This window comes from Aphelocoma coerulescens, chromosome 29, assembly GCF_041296385.1.
Source record: "Aphelocoma coerulescens isolate FSJ_1873_10779 chromosome 29, UR_Acoe_1.0, whole genome shotgun sequence".
NCBI classification, from domain to species: domain Eukaryota; kingdom Metazoa; phylum Chordata; class Aves; order Passeriformes; family Corvidae; genus Aphelocoma; species Aphelocoma coerulescens.
Window position 1 is genome coordinate 2,279,762 of NC_091042.1, and position 13,349 is coordinate 2,293,110.

Genomic DNA, 13,349 nt, shown 5'->3' on the forward strand with positions numbered 1-13,349 from the left:
GTGAGGGACACTGGGGTGGGCAGGGACATGGGGTGGGCAGGGACGTGAGGGGTGGGCAGGGATGTGAGGGACATCGGGGTGGGCAGGGGTGTGAGGGGTGGGCAGGGATGTGAGGGGTGGGCAGGGACGTGAGGGGTGGGCAGGGACGTGAGGGGTGGGCAGGGACGTGAGGGGTGGGCAGGGGTGTGAGGGGTGGGCAGGGACGTGAGGGGTGGGCAGGGACGTGAGGGGTGGGCAGGGACGTGAGGGGTGGGCAGGGGTGTGAGGGGTGGGCAGGGGTGTGAGGGGTGGGCAGGGACGTGAGGGGTGGGCAGGGACGTGAGGGGTGGGCAGGGGTGTGAGGGGTGGGCAGGGACGTGAGGGGTGGGCAGGGACGTGAGGGGTGGGCAGGGGTGTGAGGGGTGGGCAGGGACGTGAGGGGTGGGCAGGGACGTGAGGGGTGGGCAGGGATGTGAGGGGTGGGCAGGGACGTGAGGGGTGGGCAGGGGTGTGAGGGACATCGGGGTGGGCAGGGGTGTGAGGGGTGGGCAGGGACGTGAGGGGTGGGCAGGGGTGTGAGGGGTGGGCAGGGACGTGAGGAGTGGGCAGGGGTGTGAGGGGTGGGCAGGGACGTGAGGGGTGGGCAGGGATGTGAGGGGTGGGCAGGGACGTGAGGGGTGGGAAGGGATGTGAGGGGTGGGCAGGGGTGTGAGGGGTTGGCAGGGATGTGAGGGGTGGGCAGGGATGTGAGGGACATCGGGGTGGGCAGGGATGTGAGGGGTGGGCAGGGACATGAGGGACATTGGGGTGGGCAGGGACGTGAGGGGTGGGCAGGGATGCGAGGGGTGGGCAGGGACGTGAGGGGTGGGCAGGGGTGTGAGGGGTGGGCAGGGATGTGAGGGGTGGGCAAGGACGTGAGGGGTGGGCAGGGACGTGAGGGGTGGGCAGGGACGTGAGGGGTGGGAAGGGATGTGAGGGACATTGGGGTGGGCAGGGACGTGAGGGACATCGGGGTGGGCAGGGACATGGGGTGGGCAGGGATGTGAGGGGTTGGCAGGGACGTGAGGGGTGGGCAGGGATGCGAGGGGTGGGCAGGGATGTGAGGGACATCAGGGTGAGCAGGGATGTGAGGGATGTGAGGGGTGGGCAGGGACATGGGGTGGGCAGGGACGTGAGGGGTGGGCAGGGATGTCAGGGACATCGGGGTGGGCAGGGATGTGAGGGGTGGGCAGGGACATGAGGGGTGGGCAGGGACATGAGGGGTGGGCAGGGACATGGAGTGGGCAGGGATGTGAGGGACATTGGGGTGGGCAGGGACATGAGGGGTGAGCAGGGACGTGGGGTGAGCAGGGATGTGAGGGACATGGGGTGTGCAGGGACATGGGGTGTGCAGGGACATGGGGGTGGGCAGGGACATGGGGTGTGCAGGGACATGGGGGTGGGCAGGGACATGGGGGTGTGCAGGGACATGGGGGTGGGCAGGGACACGGGAGTGGGCAGGGACATGGGGTGTGCAGGGACATGGGGTGAGCAGGGACATGGGGTGTGCAGGGACACGGGGTGGGCAGGGACATGGGGTGAGCAGGGACACGGGGTGAGCAGGGACATGGGGTGGGCAGGGATGTCAGGGACATGGGGTGAGCAGGGACATGGGGTGAGCAGGGATGTGAGGGACACGGGGTGTGCAGGGACATGGGGTGTGCAGGGACACGGGGTGGGCAGGGACATGGGGTGGCCCCGCTCACGCTGCCCCGCACCCCGCAGATGGTGAACCTGCTGCTCAACAAAGGCGCCAGCCCCAGCACGTGTGACAAGAAGGACCGGCAGCCCCTGCACTGGGCGGCCTTCCTGGGTAGGTGTTCCCTGCTGGTTTCACCTCCCGCTCCTCCTCTCCAGCTCTCCCATCCCTCTGTTCATCTCTCCTCTATTCCTTCTCTCCATCTCTTCCACTCCTCCTCTTCCTCTCTCCCATCCCTTCTCTCCGTCTCTCCCTTCTCTCCATTTTCCTCATCCCTCCTCTCCCTCTCTCCACTCCCTCTCTCCCTCCATCCCCATCCCTACTCTCCCGGATCCCCGGGGCTGTTCCGTGTTCCCCATTCCCCCGGATCCCTGTGGCTTTCCCGGGGCCGTCCCGTGCTCCCTGCGGCTCTCACGGTTCCCTGGGGATGTCCCGTGCTCCCTGCAGCTCTCCCAGCTCCCCGGGGCTGTCCCGTGTTCCCCATCCCCCTGGATCCGGGGCTGTCCCGTGTTCCCTGCGTCTCTCCCAGCTCCCCGGGGCTGTCCCGTGTTCCCCATCCCCCTGGATCCGGGGCTGTCCTGTGTTCCCCATTCCCCCGGCTTCTCGGGGCCGTCCCATGTTCCCTGCAGCTCTCCCGGGGCTGTCCCATGTTCCCCATCCCCCTGGATCCGGGGCTGTCCCGTGCTCCCTGCGGCTCTCCCGGCTCCCCGAGGCTGTCCCGTGTTCCCTGTGGCTCTCCCGGGGCTGTCCCATGTTCCCTGTGGCTCTCCCAGCTCCCCGGGGCTGTCCCGTGTTCCCCATTCCCCCGGATCTGGGTCTGTCCCGTGTTTCCTGCGGCTCTCCCGGCTCCCCAGGGCTGTCCCATATTCCCCATTCCCCCTGGCTCCTCGGGGCTGTCCGGTGTTCCCTGCGGCTCTCCCGGGGCTGTCCCGTGTTCCCCATTCCCCCGGATCCGGGGCTGTCCCCTGTTCCCTGTGGCTCTCCCGGCTCCCCGGGGCTGTCCCGTGTTCCCCATTCCCCCGGATCTGGGTCTGTCCGGTGTTCCCTGCGGCTCTCCCGGGGTTATCCCGTGGTCCCTGCGGCTCTCCCGGGGTTATCCCGTGGTCCCTGCGGCTCTCCCGGGGCTATCCCGTGTTCCCTGCAGCTCTCCCGGCTCCCCAGGGCTGTCCCGTGTTCCCTGCGGCTCTCCCGGGGCTGTCCCGTGTTCCTCATCCCCCTGGATCCGGGGCTGTCCCCTGTTCCCTGCAGCTCTCCCGGCTCTCCCGGGGCTGTCCCATGTTCCCCATCCCCCCGGCTCCGGGGCTGTCCTGTGCTCCCTGCGGCTCTCCCGGCTCTCTGGGGCTGTCCCGTGTTCCCCATCCCCCCGGATCTGGGTCTGTCCCGTGTTCCCCATCCCCCCGGATCTGGGTCTGTCCCGTGTTCCCTATGGCTCTCCCGGGGCTGTCCCATGTTCCCTGTGGCTCTCCCAGCTCTCCGGGGTCTGTCCCGTGTTCCCCATCCCCCTGGATCTGGGTCTGTCCCGTGTTCCCCATCCCCCCGGATCTGGGTCTGTCCCGTGTTCCCTGCAGCTCTCCCGGGGCTCTCCCGGGGCTGTCCCATGTTCCCCATCCCCCCGGCTCCGGGGCTGTCCTGTGCTCCCTGCGGCTCTCCCAGCTCTCTGGGTCTGTCCCGTGTTCCCCATCCCCCCGGATCTGGGTCTGTCCCGTGTTCCCTGCGGCTCTCACGGCTCTGTCTCGCCCAGGGCACCTGGAGGTGCTGAAGCTGCTGGTGGCTCGCGGGGCCAACGTGATGTGCAAGGACAAGAAGGGCTACACCCTGCTGCACACGGCGGCCGCCAGCGGCCAGATCGAGGTCGTGCGTCACCTCCTCAGGCTGGGGGTCGAGGTGAGACCCCCGGGGTGGGCTCTGGGGCAGGAAGAGGTGGTGGCAGGAGCCCTGGGTGGGGACAGGAGCCCTGGGTGGGGACAGGAGCCCTGGGTGAGGACAGGAGCCCTGGGTGGTGGCAGGAGCCAGCCCTGGGTGGGGACAGGAGCCCTGGGTGGGGACAGGAGCCCTGGGTGGGGACAGGAGCCAGCCCTGGGTGGGGACAGGAGCCCTGGGTGAGGACAGGAGCCCTGGGTGGGGACAGGAGCCAGCCCTGGGTGGGGACAGGAGCCCTGGGTGGGGACAGGAGCCCTGGGTGGGGACAGGAGCCAGCCCTGGGTGGGGACAGGAGCCCTGGGTGAGGACAGGAGCCCTGGGTGGTGGCAGGAGCCAGCCCTGGGTGGGGACAGGAGCCCTGGGTGAGGACAGGAGCCCTGGGTGGTGGCAGGAGCCAGCCCTGGGTGGGGACAGGAGCCCTGGGTGGTGGCAGGAGCCCTGGGTGGTGGCAGGAGCCCTGGGTGGGGACAGGAGCCAGCCCTGGGTGGGGACAGGAGCCCTGGGTGGTGGCAGGAGCCAGCCCTGGGTGGGGACAGGAGCCCTGGGTGGTGGCAGGAGCCCTGGGTGGGGACAGGAGCCCTGGGTGGGGACAGGAGCCCTGGGTGGTGGCAGGAGCCCTGGGTGGGGACAGGAGCCCTGGGTGGTGGCAGGAGCCCTGGGTGGGGACAGGAGCCCTGGGTGGGGACAGGAGCCCTGGGTGGTGGCAGGAGCCCTGGGTGGGGACAGGAGCCCTGGGTGGGGACAGGAGCCAGCCCTGGGTGGGGACAGGAGCCCTGGGTGGGGACAGGAGCCCTGGGTGGGGACAGGAGCCCTGGGTGAGGACAGGAGCCCTGGGTGGTGGCAGGAGCCAGCCCTGGGTGGGGACAGGAGCCCTGGGTGGGGACAGGAGCCCTGGGTGGGGACAGGAGCCAGCCCTGGGTGGGGACAGGAGCCCTGGGTGAGGACAGGAGCCCTGGGTGGGGACAGGAGCCAGCCCTGGGTGGGGACAGGAGCCCTGGGTGGTGGCAGGAGCCCTGGGTGGGGACAGGAGCCCTGGGTGGTGGCAGGAGCCAGCCCTGGGTGGGGACAGGAGCCCTGGGTGGGGACAGGAGCCAGCCCTGGGTGGTGGCAGGAGCCCTGGGTGGGGACAGGAGCCCTGGGTGGGGACAGGAGCCAGCCCTGGGTGGGGACAGGAGCCCTGGGTGATGGCAGGAGCCCTGGGTGATGGCAGGAGCCCTGGGTGGGGACAGGAGCCCTGGGTGGGGACAGGAGCCAGCCCTGGGTGGGGACAGGAGCCCTGGGTGGGGACAGGAGCCCTGGGTGGTGGCAGGAGCCAGCCCTGGGTGGGGACAGGAGCCCTGGGTGGGGACAGGAGCCCTGGGTGGGGACAGGAGCCAGCCCTGGGTGAGGACAGGAGCCCTGGGTGGGGACAGGAGCCAGCCCTGGGTGGTGGCAGGAGCCAGCCCTGGGTGGGGACAGGAGCCCTGGGTGGGGACAGGAGCCCTGGGTGAGGACAGGAGCCCTGGGTGGTGGCAGGAGCCAGCCCTGGGTGGGGACAGGAGCCCTGGGTGGTGGCAGGAGCCAGCCCTGGGTGGGGACAGGAGCCCTGGGTGGTTCTCGGTTGTTTTTTTTTTTGCCTTCCTGAATCCCCAAATCCTCTGGATTTTGATGCTTCCCAAGACTGAGGAGCCAATTCCTTCGCCCTGGGTGGTGCCAGGAGCCCACAAGCTTTGGGTTCTTCTCATCCACCTTCTCCCTTCCCAAATGCCCAAATCCTCTGGACTTTATTGCTCCTCAAGATCAAGGAGGCAAATTCCTTCACCCTGGATGGTGACAGGAGCCTTTTCCCTTTCCGAATCCCCAAATCCTCTGGATTCTGTTGGTCCCACAGATCCATCAACCAAATTCCTTCCCCCTGGGTGGTGCCAGGATCCCTGGATGGTGCCACAAGCTTTGGGTTCTTCTCAGCTGCCTTTTTGCTCCCTGAATCCCCAAATCCTCTGGACTTTGTTGCTCTCTGAGCTCGAGGACCCAAATTTCTTCCCCTTGGATGGTGACAGGAGCCTTTTCCCTTCCCGAATCCCCAAATCCTGTGGATTTTGTTGATTCCCGAGATCGAGGAACCAAATTCCTTCCCCCTGGGTGCTGCCAGGATCCCTGGGTGCTGCTGGCAGCTTTGGGTTCTTCCCATTTGCCCTTCTCCTTCCCAAATCCCCAAATCCTGTGGATTTTGTTGATTCCCGAGATCGAGGAACCAAATTCCTTCCCCCTGGGTGCTGCCAGGATCCCTGGGTGCTGCCAGGATCCCTGGGTGCTGCCGGCAGCTTTGGGGCTCTTCCTATTTGCCCTTCCCAAATCCCCAAATCCTGTGGATTTTGTTGATTCCTGAGATTGAGGAGCCAAATTCCTTCCCCTTGGATGGTGACAGGAGCCTTTTCCCTTCCCGAATCCCCAAATCCTGTGGATTTTGTTGATTCCCGAGATCGAGGAACCAAATTCCTTCCCCCTGGGTGCTGCCAGGATCCCTGGGTGCTGCCAGGATCCCTGGGTGCTGCTGGCAGCTTTGGGTTCTTCCCATTTGCCCTTCTCCTTCCCAAATCCCCAAATCCTGTGGATTTTGTTGATTCCCGAGATCGAGGAACCAAATTCCTTCCCCCTGGGTGCTGCCAGGATCCCTGGGTGCTGCCAGGATCCCTGAGTGCTGCCAGGATCCCTGGGTGCTGCCAGGATCCCTGGGTGCTGCCAGGATCCCTGGGTGCTGCTGGCAGCTTTGGGTTCTTCCCATTTGCCCTTCTCCTTCCCAAATCCCCAAATCCTGTGGATTTTGTTGATTCCCGAGATCGAGGAACCAAATTCCTTCCCCCTGGGTGCTGCCAGGATCCCTGGGTGCTGCCAGGATCCCTGGGTGCTGCCGGCAGCTTTGGGTTTCTTCCCATTTGCCCTTCCCCTTCCCGAATCCCCAAATCCCACGGATCCCTTGGCTCCCCCAGATCGACGAGCCCAATTCCTTCGGGAACACGGCCCTGCACATCGCCTGCTACATGGGCCAGGACGCCGTGGCCAACGAGCTGGTGAACGTGGGGGCCAACGTGAACCAGCCCAACGAGAAGGGCTTCACCCCCCTGCACTTCGCCGCCGTCTCCACCAACGGGGCCCTCTGCCTGGAGATCCTCGTCAACAACGGGGCCGACGTCAACTTCCAGGTGCGGGATCCTCGGGATGAGGGGGTCGGGGAGGCGGGGGAAGGGGTTGGGGTGTCGCTGAGCCCCCCACGTGGGGCGGGTGTTTTCCCGCAGAGCAAGGAAGGGAAGAGCCCCCTGCACATGGCGGCGATCCACGGACGGTTCACGCGCTCGCAGATCCTCATCCAGAACGGTCAGTGTGCCCGGGGGGACACGGCTGGCACCGGGCGGCACCGGGCGGCACCGGCGGAGCCGCGACGTGCGTGGCAGCCCCGGGAGCGCCGCGGGGCCGGGGGCCCTTCCGCAGCTTCCCAGATCCCTGCGGAGCCTCCCGAGCCCCTCCAGACCATCCCAGCCCCGTTCCCACCTGGCCTGGGTCCCTTCCCCATCAACCCAGGTCCCTTCCAGTCCTTCCCAGGTCCTTTCTGCACTGGCCCAGGTCCCTTCCTGACCAGCCCAGGCTCTCTCCGGGCTGGCCCAGGCCCTTTCCAGACAGATCTGGGTTCCTCCAGACCGGCCCAGGACCCTTCCAGACCAATCCAGGTCCCTTCCCGACCGGCCCAGGCTCTCTCCAGGCTGGCCCAGGCCCCTTCTTGACCTGTCCAGGACTTTTTCAGACCTTCCCAGATCCCTTCTAGACCTGTCCAGTCCCTTTCCAGACCTGGCTCCCTTCCTGACCCCTCCAGCTCCCTCCAGAACTGCCCAGACCCCTTCCCAACCGGCCCAGGCCCTTTCCTGACAGGCCTGCCTTCCTTCCTGCCCACTCCAGGTCCCTTCCTGACCAGCCCAGGCCCCTTCCCAAATTGCCAGGTCCCTTGCAGACCTTCCCAAGCCCCTTCCAGACAGCCCTGAGTCCCTTTCTGACCACTCCAGGTCCCTTCCAGACCTTCCCAAGCCCCATCCAGACAGCCCTGAGTCCCTTTCTGACCACTCCAGGTCCCTTCCAGACCTTCCCAAGCCCCTTCCAGGCAGCCCTGAGTCCTGCCAGATTCCTCAGGGCTCAGCAGAACCCTCCAGGAGGGAAAACACCCCTGGCTGGGGAGGGGGATCAGTGCAGGACCCAGCACCTCCCAGAGCAGTTCCTGGTTCTCCTGTGCCGTGCTGGCTGGACTGGGAGGTGTCCGTGGGCTGGGAATTCAGGGATTTGGGGTCTGGAATGTTGGCAGAGCCCTGGGCTGTTCCCCTGCAGGCAGTGAGATCGACTGTGCTGACAAATACGGCAATACCCCCCTCCACGTTGCTGCTAGATACGGCCACGAGCTGCTAATTAGTACTTTGATGACGAATGGTGCTGACACTGCAAGGTAAGAGAGGCTTTTCCCCCCCTTGGATGCAGCTGTGGGGTCATGGAATAAAGGGTGGGGAGGATTTCTGAGTCCGGCTTTCAACCCGGCACCGCATCCCCACGGCTCCGAGCGCTGCCGGGGACGGCGGCTCCGAACCTCCCCGGGCACTTGGGATGCCTGGAAAGCTTTTCCATGAGGAAATGTTCCCTCCAATCCGATCTGAAGCTCCTCTGGTGCAGCCTGAGGCTGCTCCTTTTCTCCTGGGAGCAAATCCTGACCCTACTCAGCTCCGCTCTCCTGTCAGGGAGTTGTGGGGTGAAAAGGTCCCTCCTGAGCCTCCTTCGCTCCGGGCTGAGCCCCTTTCCCAGCTCCCTCAGGAGTTCTCCAGACCCTTCTCCTGCTGGCCCAGCCCCATTCCCAGGATCCCTGGCCCTCCCTGACTCCCCTCTGCTCCCGCCAGGCGTGGGATCCACGACATGTTCCCTCTGCACTTAGCTGTTCTCTTCGGATTCTCAGACTGTTGTCGCAAGCTGCTTTCCTCAGGTGGGTGTCCCCCACCCCTCTCTGTGCCAGGGTGACCCTTGGGGACAGTGGGGTGACCACTGGGGACAGCGGGGTGACCCTTGGGGACATCACAGTGACGTTTGGGGACAGTGGGGTGACCACTGGGGACAGTGGGATGACCCTTGGGGACATCACAGTGACCTTTGGGGACAGTGGGGTGACCCTTGGGGACAGTGGGATGACCCTTGGGGACATCACAGTGACCTTTGGGGACAGTGGGGTGACCCTTGGGGACATTGGGGTGACCCTTGGGGACAGTGGGGTGACCACTGGGGACAGTGGGATGACCCTTGGGGACATCACAGTGACCCTTGGGGACATTGGGGTGACCCTTGGGGACAGTGGGGTGACCACTGGGGACAGTGGGATGACCCTTGGGGACATCAGAGTGACCCTTGGGGACATTGGGGTGACCCTTGGGGACAGTGGGGTGACCACTGGGGACAGTGGGATGACCCTTGGGGACATCACAGTGATCCTTGGGGACAGCGGGGTGACCCTTGGGGACATCAGAGTGACCCTTGGGGACAGTGGGGTGACCCTTGGGGACAGTGGGATGACCCTTGGGGACATTGGGGTGACCCTTGGGGACAGTGGGGTGACCACTGGGGACAGTGGGATGACCCTTGGGGACATCAGAGTGACCCTTGGGGACATTGGGGTGACCCTTGGGGACAGTGGGGTGACCACTGGGGACAGTGGGATGACCCTTGGGGACATCACAGTGATCCTTGGGGACAGTGGGGTGACCCTTGGGGACATCAGAGTGACCCTTGGGGACATTGGGGTGACCCTTGGGGACAGCGGGGTGGCCCAAGGTAACCCTTGGGGACATTGGGGTGACCCTTGGGGACAGTGGGGTGACCACTGGGGACATTGTGGTGACCCAAGGTGACCCTTGGGGGTGGCAGGGTGACCCTTGGGGACATCACAGTGACCATTGGGGACATCACAGTGACTATTGGGGACAGCGGGGTGGCCCAAGGTGACCCTTGGGAACATTGGGGTGACCACTGGGGACATTGTGGTGACCCTTGGGGACAGTGGGGTGACCCAAGGTGACCCTTGGGGGTGGCAGGGTGACCCTTGGGGACATTGGGGTGACCCTTGGGGACATCAGAGTGACCCTTAGGGACATTGGGGTCACCCTTGGGGGTGGCGGGGTGACCCCTGGGGACAGTGAGGTGACTCTTGGGGACACCAGGGTGGCCCAAGGTGACCCTTGGGGACAGCGGGGTGACCCTTGGGGACATCAGGGATCCCAAGGTGACCCTTGGGGACACTGGGTGACCCTTGGGGACATTGGGGTGACCCTTGGGGACGTTGGGTGACCCCTGGGGACATGGGGTGACCATTGGGGATGTTGGGGTGACCCCTGGGGACGTTGGGGTGACCCTTGGGGACACTGGGTGACCCTTGGGGATGTCAGAGTGACCACTGGGGACATGGGGTGACCACTGGGGACATTGGGGTGACCCTTGGGGAGGGATGGGTGACCCTTGGGGACGTTGGGTGACCCCTGGGGACATTGGGGTGACCCTTGGGGGACAGCAGGGTGACCCAGGGTGACTCCTGGGGACATTGGGGTGACCCTTGGGGAGGGATGGGTGACCCCTGGGGACATCAGAGTGACCCCTGGGGACATGGGGTGACGCTTGGGGACATCAGAGTGACCCTTGGGGACATCGGGGTGACCCAGGGTGACCCTTGGGGACATTGGGTGACCCTTGGAGACATCAGAGTGACCACTGGGGACATTGGGTGACCCTTGGGGACATTGGGGTGACCCAGGGTGACCCTTAGGGACAGACTCTTGGGGGTAGGGGGGGTGACCCCTGCAGACATGGAGTGACCATTGGGGACAGTGGGGTGAGCCAGGGTGACCCTTGGGGACATCGGGGTGACCTGGGGTGACCCCTGGGGACATGGGGGTGACCCCTGGCGACGTTGGGTGACCCCTGGGGATGTTGGGTGACCCTTGGGGATATGGGGGTGACCCCTGGGGACATTGGGGTGACCCTTGGGGACAGCAGGGTGACCCCTGGGGACATTGGGGTGACCCTTGGGGACATCGGGGTGACCCGGGGTGACCCTTGGGGACATTGGGGTGACCCCTGGGAACATTGGGGTGACCCCTGGGGACATTGGGTGACCCTTGGGGACATTGGGGTGACCCTTGGGGAGGAATGGGTGACCCTTGGGGACATCAAAGTGACCCCTGGGGACATGGGGGTGACCCCTGGGGACATTGGGGTGACCCTTGGGGACATCGGGGTGACCATTGGGGACATCGGGGTGACCCGGGGTTCCCCCTGGGGACATGGGGTGTCCCCTGGGAACATTGGGGTGACCCTTGGGGACATTGGGTGACCCTTGGGGACATGGGGGTGACCTGGGGTGCCCCCTGGGGCCATGGGGTGTCCCCTGGGAACATTGGGGTGACCCTTGGGGACATTGGGGTGCCCCCTGGGGCCATGGGGTGAGCGCTGTGCCCCGTGCCCCCAGGGCAGTTGTACAGCATCGTGTCCTCGCTGAGCAATGAGCACGTGCTGTCCGCGGGCTTCGACATCAACACTCCCGACAACCTGGGCAGGACCTGTCTGCACGCTGCTGCTTCCGGAGGGTGAGGGCACCCGGGGGCACCCGAGGGCACCTGGGGGCACATGGGGGTACCTGGGGGCATCTGGGGACAGCTGGGGGCACCCTGGGGGCATCTGGGGGTACCTGGGGACAGCTGGGACACCTGGGGGCATCTGGGGGCACCTGGGGACATCTGGGGGCATCTGAGGGCACGTGGGGGCACCTGGGGACAGCTGGGGGCACCTGGGGGTACCTGGGGGCATCTGGGGACACCTGGGGGCACCTGGGGGCATCTGGGGGTACCTGGGGACATCTGGGGGCACCTGGGGGCACCTGGGGGTACCTGGGGACATCTGAGGGCACCTGGGGGTACCTGGGGCACCTGGGGGTACCTGGGGGTACCTGGGGACATCTGGGGGAACGTGGGGACACCTGGGACACCTGGGACACTTGGGGGCACCCTGGGGGCACCCTGGGGACAGCTGGGGGCATCTGGGGGCATCTGGGGACCCCTGGGGACAGCTGGGCACACACCTGGGGGCACAGAAATCCTTTTTTTTTCCCAGAGTTTCCATTCCCGGAATTCCCATTCCCGCAATTCCCAAAATTCCTGCAGTTCCCATTCCTGCAATTCCCAGAATTCCCAGAATTCCCCTTCCCAGAATTCCCAGAGTTCCCATTCCCGCAGTTCCCAGAATTCCCAGAATTCCCAGAATTCCCATTCCCAGACTTCCCATTCCCACACTTCCCATTCCCAGAATCCCCAGAATCCCCAGAATTCCCGCAATTCCCAGAGTCCCCAGAATCCCCAGAATCCCCGGAATTCCCGAATTCCCGAATTCCGAGTCCGCCTCTCCCGCAGGAACGTGGAATGTCTGAATTTGCTGTTGAGCAGCGGGGCCGATCTGCGGCGCCGGGACAAATTCGGGAGGTGAGCGCGGAACTCCGGGGGGGAATCCCTCGGGAAAGGCCGATGCCGGCGGGCTCGGGTCCTGGAAGGGTCCTGAAGGGTCCTGGAAGGGGTCTGGAAGGGGTCTGGGCTCATCCTGGGTCCTGCAGGGTCCTGGAAGGGTCCTGGAAGGGTCCTGGGGGTGTTCCTGGGATCCTGCAGGGTCCTGGAAGGGGTCTGGGCTCATTCTGGGTCCTGGAAGGGTCCTGGGAGGGGTCTGGAAAGGTCCTGGAAGGGTTCTGGGGCAGTCCTGGGATCCTGCAGGGTCCTGGAAGGGTCCTGGAAGGGTCCTGAAGGGTCCTGGAAGGGGTCTGGAAGGGGTCTGGGCTCATTCTGGGTCCTGGAAGGGTCCTGGAAGGGTTCTGGGGGAGTTCTGCAATCCTGCAGGGTCCTGGAAGGGTCCTGGAAGGGTCCTGGAAGGAGTCTGGAAGGGGTCTGGGGCAGTCCTGGGATCCTGCAGGGTCCTGGAAGGGTCCTGGAAGGGTCTGGAAGGGTCCTGGAAGGGGTCTGGGCTCATTCTGGGTCCTGGAAGGGGTCTGGGGGAGTTCTGCAATCCTGCAGGGTCCTGGAAGGGTCCTGGAAGGGTTCTGGAAGGGGTCTGGAAGGGGTCTGGAAGGGGTCTGGGCTCATCCTGGGTCCTGCAGGGTCCTGGAAGGGTCCTGGAAGGGTTCTGGAAGGGTCCTGGAAGGGGTCTGGAAGGGGTCTGGGCTCATCCTGGGTCCTGCAGGGTCCTGGAAGGGTCCTGGAAGGGGTCTGGAGCAGTCCTGGGATCCTGCAGGGTCCTGGAAGGGTCCTGGAAGGGTCCTGAAGGGTCCTGGAAGGGGTCTGGAAGGGGTCTGGGCTCATTCTGGGTCCTGCAGGGTCCTGGAAGGGTCCTGGAAGGGTTCTGGAAGGGTCCTGGAAGGGTCCTGGAAGGGGTCTGGGCTCATCCTGGGTCCTGCAGGGTCCTGGAAGGGTCCTGGAAGGGTTCTGGAAGGGTCCTGGAAGGGGTCTGGAAGGGGTCTGGAAGGGGTCTGGAAGGGGTCTGGGCTCATTCTGGGTCCTGGAAGGGTTCTGGGGGAGTTCTGCAATCCTGCAGGGTCCTGGAAGGGTCCTGGAAGGGTCCTGGAAGGGGTCTGGAAGGGGTCTGGGGCAGTCCTGGGATCCTGCAGGGTCCTGGAAGGGTCCTGGAA

The 13,349-nt window shown here is 65.4% G+C and overlaps 1 protein-coding gene across 2 annotated transcripts in view; it reads left to right on the forward strand.

Annotated features, from left to right (window-relative positions):
- The window catches only part of ANKRD52 (ankyrin repeat domain 52), a 69,642-nt gene that overhangs the window by 12,741 nt on the left and 43,552 nt on the right, over positions 1 to 13,349 (forward strand). For both annotated transcript variants that reach the window (XM_068997684.1, XM_068997685.1), the window contains exons 6-13: positions 1,744 to 1,831; positions 3,459 to 3,601; positions 6,607 to 6,819; positions 6,913 to 6,991; positions 7,988 to 8,102; positions 8,545 to 8,627; positions 11,154 to 11,271; positions 12,091 to 12,159. In XM_068997684.1, coding sequence (XP_068853785.1) covers positions 1,744 to 1,831; positions 3,459 to 3,601; positions 6,607 to 6,819; positions 6,913 to 6,991; positions 7,988 to 8,102; positions 8,545 to 8,627; positions 11,154 to 11,271; positions 12,091 to 12,159 — 908 coding nt within the window. The remainder of the gene's footprint in view (positions 1 to 1,743; positions 1,832 to 3,458; positions 3,602 to 6,606; positions 6,820 to 6,912; positions 6,992 to 7,987; positions 8,103 to 8,544; positions 8,628 to 11,153; positions 11,272 to 12,090; positions 12,160 to 13,349) is intronic.